The following is a 7,622-nucleotide window of genomic DNA, read 5'->3' as shown; positions in this document are numbered from 1 at the left end:
TCTACAAAGTTTGTTCAAATAAAAGCCCTGGGGTCAAAATTGGCCCCGCCCCGGGAACATTGATTTTCCTTATATGTGTATAGCAAAAACTTAAAAATCTTCTTTGAAGAAACCCGAATAGCTAGAGTTTAGATATTAAGCATGAAAGTGTCTACAAAGATTGTCGAATAAAAGCCCTGGGGTCAAAACTGGCCCTGTCCCAGGTGTGTCATTGTTTTTTACTATACGTGTTAGGAAAAAACTTGAAAAAATCTTCTTTTAAAAAACAAACCCAACGAGTTAGACCTTAGATGCTTTGCATGAAACATCTTCTAATGGGTGTCTACCAAGTTTATTCAAATAAAAGCCCTGGGGTTTAAACTGGCCCCGCTCCGGGGGCCTATATACAGGTGAGCGACTTCAGGACCATCATGGCCCTCTTGTTTACTCTTCTGCCATGAAACTTGGTCAGAATGCTTGTCTAGGTAATTGTTCGGATGAGTTCGATGGGTCAAATGAGCGATCTAGGGCCATCATGGCCCTCTTGTCTTAGATTAATGATAAATATAAATAAATAAAAAAATATTAACTTCATTGTTGTTGTTCTATCTAACATTGTGACTTTTAAGTTTTGAAATATTAGTACCGTACATGCCAGTACTAGGGTACTAGGGGGCGGTAGGGATGTTGCACTTGTTTGTTCTCCCACATGTACAAACTCAATCAAACCAAGTCTGCAATTTTCATGTTATTTTGCTGTTTTAAATGCTTCCGATGGATCACAATTTTCCAGATGTTAAACATAACATACTTTTCACGAAATTCCTAGGTACGAGAAAGAAGAAACAAGTTGTTTCATTCCGCTACCATGGAAATGGAAGATGGGGAAGTGGTTGAATGTATAGATGATATTGTTGAAATTCTTGAAGACCCAAAACAACTCAAAGGAAGACATGATGCTCAGCAAGCTGTCAACAAACTAAAACAGGTAAATAAATTTTTTTGCCTTATCATATGTTCAAATAGCCTTTCTTTAGAGACACGACTATACAATTTGTTTTAAAATAAAAATTAATGTATTTGTATTCTTAAAAAAAGTTTAAAGCTATATTTGATGATTTTTGTTTTAAGCTCACCTGAGCCTGTTCAGGGTGTGAGCTTTAAGGATCATTGAATTGTCCGTCGTCTGTCGTCTGTCCTCCATCATCCGTCCACACTTGTTCGTTAACACTCTAGAAGTGACATTTTTGCCTCAATCTTCGTCAAATTTGGTTAGAATGTTTGTCTAGGTGATAGCTCGGATGAGTTCGAACATGGGTCATCTCGGATGAAAAACTAGGTCACCGGAGCTAAAAATAGAAAAACCTTGTTAACACTCTAGCGGTCACATTTTTGCCTCAGTCGTCATCAAACTTTGTCAGGATGCTTTCCTAGGTGATATCTCCGATGACTTCGAACATGGGTCATCTCGGATGAAAAACTAGATCACCGGAGCTAAAAATAGAAAAACTTTGTTAACACTCTAGCGGTCACATTTTTGACTCAAGTGTCATTAAACTTGGTCAGGATGCTTGCCTAGGTAATTGCATGGACGAGTTCGAACATGGGTCATCTGCGATGAAAAACTAGGTCACAGGAGCTTAGAATAGAAAAACTTTGTTAACACTGTAGTGGTCACATTTTTGCCATAATCATCATTAACTTTGGTCAGGATGCTTGTCTAGGTGATAGCTTGAAGGAATTTGAACATGGGTCATCCTGGATGAAAACACGGTCACCGGAGCTAAAAATAGAAAAAACCTTGTTAAAACTCAAGCGGTCACATTTTTGACTCAATCATTATCAAACTTAGTCAGGATGCCTGTCTAGGTGATAGCTCAATTGAGTTTGAACCTTGGTCATCTCGGATGAAAAACTAGGTCACAGGAGCTTATAAAAGAACTTTGTTAACACTCTAGCGGTCACATTTTTGACTCAAGTGTCATTAAACTTGGTCAGGATGCTTGTCTAGGTAATTGCACGGACGAGTTCGAACATGGGTCATCTGCGATGAAAAACTAGGTCACAGGAGCTAAGAATAGAAAAATCTTGTTAACACTCTAGTGGCTACTGTTGTGATCCAAATATCCTGTAAATAGGTCTGTTAGTTTGTTTTAATAATTTCTATTTCAAGTTCGAACATGGGTTTTCTCGGATGAAAAACTAGGTCACACCGCCCAAATATGGAAACACTTTGTTAACACTCTAGTAGTCACATGTTTGACTCAATTATCATCAAACTTGTTCAGGATGCTTGTCTATGTCATTGCTCGAATGAGTTCGAACATGGGTAATCTCGCATGAAAAACCAGGTCACCAGAGCTAAAAATAGAAAAATCTTGTTAACACTCTAGTGGCTACTGTTTTGATCCAAGTATCCTCTTAATTGGTCTGAAAGTTTGTTTTGATGATTTCTAGGTCAAGTTCGAATATAGGTCACTTGGGGTAAAAAACTAGGTCACACTGCTAATGAATAATCCTTGTTAACACTCTAGTTGTCACATTTTTGACTCAACTGTCATAAACTTGGTCAGAATGCTTGTCTAGGTAATTATTCGGATGAGTTGAAGATCTAGGGCCATCATGGCCCTCTTGTTATTAAATTTGTTTACGGTAAAATTATATTTTTTCCATTATATTATAGTAGATTTTTGAAAATGTTGTAACATAAGATGCATCTGTTAATTAACACACATGGATACTGTACCTAAACAGACTGTGTTCCGGAACAAAATGTTATGCTGCTATTTAAGAAGGACTTTTAAATGTATAACTATGATTTACTCTATGCACCATTTGCTTTAAACCAATATACACGTACTACCATAGTCCTTTCCAAGCAAGCATTTTTGATGATTTTTTTGTTAATTCAATTTAAACAATTTGCTTTTTTGTTGTTGCTAAAATACAGTTTTATACATTTCAAATAATTTCATATATGTACACACATATGTTAAAACTGACAAATTAACTTATGATATATGTCTTATTTGATTGTATTTGTCCCCAATATAATAATAATGCCATACTTTTTTTTGGACAAACACAAATATGCTGCTGTCTGTGACCCGCTATTCTTTCGTTATTCTCGTAACCTTTATTGGTTTTCGTAATGTGGATATAATGTAAGGTTAAATTTAATATACTGTCATTGAGTCAATAGTCACAACTTTCATAATATAATATCATTCTTTGTAAAAGACGAAAAGGCACTATGTATAACTGTCAAGTTTGTATATGCAATACTTTTCCTTAAAATGAGATGTTGTATTCAAACTTTTCATACAACAAGCCAGTAAAAAGACACAGGATGGGATTGCTTTTGGTTCCCTAAAATCAAGGTTACTGTCACTAAAATTTAAAGCAAGCTTTAAAAAAAAATTGTGTCGGATCCCTTCGGTTCAAGGTCAGGGTCAGTGTAACTAATGTAATCTTTTTTTACATAAATGTTACACGATTATATACAGGCTTAATTCAAATTTGGCTATTTTTTCTACATATTTGTCATAACTTATGAATACCTTTAGTGATGGCTTTAGTTTTTTATTATAATTATTTATGTTTGTTGTCAGTTGAAGGAAAGCAAATTTGTAATAACAACCAACGATGAGGCAGATGTATGTAAAGAGGCAATAATGTGTGTAACCCAAAAGGCAGAGGAGTTGAAACAAATGATTGAAGAAGTAAAGGATTTCAATGAAAGAGTACAAAACCTTGAAACAAACATGTCTGAAAAGGTGGAGGAATTAACAACAGACCTTTGTAAAAGAATCGGAAAAGTGGAATCAGACGTTTCTGTTTTGAAATCAGATGTTTCTGCTGTGACAGAAGTATACCATTTTCTTATGATATCACTTTTGTTATACATTTCTATATTATCCTCATTTGACCACTGTCAAAGTGAGTGTTTGTGATCAACTGATGCATGTATCAGACTCTTATTATTAGTGCATTTACAATTTTCATTCCGGATGATAGTAGTTCTATTTCCAATGTTCAATAATAACTTAATTTACATAAAAAGAAAAGAAAAAAAAATTACTACCCATTAATTTTTTTCAGGCCCCACATGGGGTAACCCCATTTATTCGCTCCGTCACATAACCATTTGTGGGTCAAATCACATCCCAGTGGTTTTACAATTATTTATTTGCATGCATATGAACGGGTATACCAGATGTGAAACCAATGTAATGAATTAAAACAATACTTACAAAAAATAAAAAAGAACAGAAAAAAAAACACAAAAATAACAAAACAAAACAAAAAAAACACACACACACACAAAGAGACAAAGACGACACATGCATTCACACTCGCACTCATAACCGTATTTTTAGCTCACCAGAGCCGAAGGCTCAAGGTGAGCTATAAGTATCAAAGGGGATGCTCCGGCGTCCGTCGTCCGTCGACATGCGTATACAATCGTCTTCTTCTCTGAAACTACTAAGCAGATTTACTTCAAATTTGGTCTGTAGCATCCTTGTGACAGTCACACTGTAATTTGTTCATGTCAACTAATTGGCCCCTTTGAGGGGTTAGCAGAGCTAAAAGTAGAAAGACCTTTAAACATCTTCTTCTACAGAACTAATTGATGGATGATCACCAAACTTTGTCTGTAGCATTCTTTGAAAGTCTTTTATCAAGTTTGCTCATATTAATTTGATTGGCCCTTTTAAGGGGTCTCTAGGGCTAAAAATAGAAAAGCCTTAAAATATCTTCTTCTACAGAACTAAGGGATGGATGATCACCAAACTTTGTTTGTAGCATTCTTAGGCAGCCTTTTATCAAGTTTGCTCATATTTATTTGATTGGCCCCTTGTAAGGGCCCCTAAAGCTAAAAATAGAAAAACCTTTAAAAACGTCTATTTCTAAAGAACTAATTGATGGATGATCACCAAATTTTGCGTGTAGCATTCTTGGGTAGTCTTTTATGAAGTTTGCTAATACTATTTTGATTGGCCCCTTTTAGGGGTCTCTAGGGCTAAAAATAGAAAAACCTTTAAACATCTTCTTTTACAGAACTAATTGATGGATGATCACCAAACTTTGTCGGTAGCATTCTCGGGAAGTGTTTTATCAATGTTGCTCATATAAATTTGATTGGCCCCTTTTAGGGGCCACTAAAGCTAAAAATAGTAATACCGTTAAATGTCTCTAATTGATGGATGATCACCAAACTTTGTCTGTAGTATTCTTGGATAGTCTTTTATCAAGTTTGCTAATATTATTTTGATTGGCCCCTTTTAGGGGCCGCAAAAGCTAAAAATAGAAATACCTTTAAATGTTTAATTCTACAGAATTAATTGATTGATGATAAACCAAATTTTTTCTTTGTGGCATTTTGATAGTTTTCTATCAATTTTTGTCATATAAAATTTGTTTGGGCCCCCCTTTTTGGGGGTTTTCTGATTTAAAAATAAAAAAACCTTTAGATGTCTTCTTCTCAAAACTAACTGATGGTTTGAAAACCAAACTTTTTTTTGTAAAATTTTGGGTTTTTTTCATCCCAACAAACTTTTGGAAAATGCCCGTTTAACACTTCCCTGAAAAATTAATTTTGATAAAAAGGTCAGTATTTGATTTTCAAAAAAAAGCCCGCTCATTTTTAAGGGATTTTTTTCCCAATTGTTTAAATTTTCTCTTTTCTCAGCTTTTGTAAATTCTAAAAGAAATCTCATACCCTTACAAGTCAAAAATCAAAAATTCGATATTATTTTTTTTTTTTCAAATTTTCAATTACGAAAAAATTAAAACGTCAAATAGTTATAACACCACTAAATGAGTGACGTCATAATTTATATTTCAAATGACATCATCAATGTTCACGTCATACTATACATGTAAACATAACACACTTGACAATTTTCTTTCAGAACTTGTAAATGTTTACTTATTTGCCGGATTATTATTTAATAAGTGAACAAATTGTTTCGTTTAAAAAATAAGACACAAATTTGTGTAGCTTGTGTTTGATTGCCGATTTTACTTCTGTTCGATTGAAATTATCGTGAACTTTTGAATTTGACAATTCAAGACAAAAACTACTGGTATAGTAAAAGTTTATGTGATTCTAAGGGATTTTTTTGGAATGGATGTTTAAATTAAAGGTAAAATTCTGGAAACAAAGTGATCCCTCGGAAGGAAGCATTAATCACAACAAAATAACATAAGAATTGCAGACTCGGTTTGATTGAGTCTGTACATGAGTGATAATGAATAAGTGCAACATCACTCACGCCCCCTAGCACCGGCTTGAGCGGTACTCAATTCTCAACACTTCATAGTGTTGGCATCAATGATCCCGAAGGACCAGAAAATATAACAACACTGAAGTGAAGTACGGGGCAACTTTTTACGGCTGCCACACGGCACTTGACCCCTGCTGTTGTGAAGTACAAAATTCTGGAAACAAAGTGATCCCTCGGAAGCATTAATCACAACAAAATAACATAAGAATTGCAGACTCGGTTTGATTGAGTCTGTACATGAGTGATAATGAATAAGTGCAACATCACTCACGCCCCCTAGCACCGGCTTGAGCGGTACTCAATTCTCAAACACTTCATAGTGTTGGCATCAATGATCCCGAAGGAACAGAAAATATAACAACACTGAAGTGAAGTACGGGGCAACTTTTTACGGCTGCCACACGGCACTTGACACCTGCTGTTGTGAAGTACAAAATTCTGGAAACAAAGTGATCCCTCGGAAGCATTAATCACAACAAAATAACATAAGAATTGCAGACTCGGTTTGATTGAGTCTGTACATGAGTGATAATGAATAAGTGCAACATCACTCACGCCCCCTAGCACCGGCTTGAGCGGTACTCAATTCTCAACACTTCATAGTGTTGGCATCAAATGATCCCGAAGGACCAGAAAAATATAACAACACTGAAGTGAAGTACGGGGCAACTTTTTACGGCTGCCCACACGGCACTTGACACCTGCTGTTGTGAAGTACAAAATTCTGGAAACAAAGTGATCCTCGGAAGCATTAATCACAACAAAATAACATAAGAATTGCAGACTCGGTTTGATTGAGTCTGTACATGAGTGATAATGAATAAGTGCAACATCACTCACGCCCCCTAGCACCGGCTTGAGCGGTACTCAATTCTCAACACTTCATAGTGTTGGCATCAATGATCCCGAAGGACCAGAAAAAGCCTCGCCATTTCTAGCCCATATCAGCCTCGCCTGATAAAATTGATATCAAAAGACAGTAGCATGTTATTCTCTATTTATCATATTTGCTCATATGAATTTGATTGGCCCTTTTTAGGGGCCGCTTAAGCTTAAAATAGAAATACCTTTAAATGTCTATTGCTTCAGACCTAATGGATGGATGATCACCAAACTTTGTCTGTAGCATTGTAGTGTATAGTAGTCTTTTATCAAGTTTGCTAATATTATTTTGATTGGCTCCTTTTAGGGGCCGCTAAAGCTAAAAATAGAAAAACATTTAAACATCTTCTATTACAGAACTAATTGATGGATGATCATCTGGTGAGCGACTCAGGGCCATTATGGCCCTCTTGTTTTTAAGAAATAATTTCAAAAGCATTAACATTATATAAAATATAATGCATGCTATTT

The 7,622-nt window shown here is 35.4% G+C and overlaps 1 protein-coding gene across 1 annotated transcript; it reads left to right on the top strand.

Moving 5' to 3' along the window:
- The first annotated feature begins 812 nt into the window (after positions 1-812).
- On the top strand, positions 813-4,066 carry LOC132719258 (uncharacterized). The gene is made up of 2 exons (XM_060703021.1): positions 813-967; positions 3,591-4,066. The coding sequence occupies exons 1-2, from the start codon at positions 848-850 to the stop codon at positions 3,930-3,932; spliced, it is 462 nt and encodes a 153-aa protein (XP_060559004.1). The 5' UTR covers positions 813-847; the 3' UTR covers positions 3,933-4,066.
- Positions 4,067-7,622: the final 3,556 nt, after the last annotated feature.

Source organism: Ruditapes philippinarum, unplaced genomic scaffold, assembly GCF_026571515.1.
Source record: "Ruditapes philippinarum isolate M1 unplaced genomic scaffold, ASM2657151v2 ctg11059_1_1_1_1, whole genome shotgun sequence".
Classification (NCBI taxonomy): Eukaryota; Metazoa; Mollusca; class Bivalvia; order Venerida; family Veneridae; genus Ruditapes; species Ruditapes philippinarum.
Note: the sequence above shows the minus strand (reverse complement) of the source record. Positions and strands in the feature narration are given on the sequence as shown.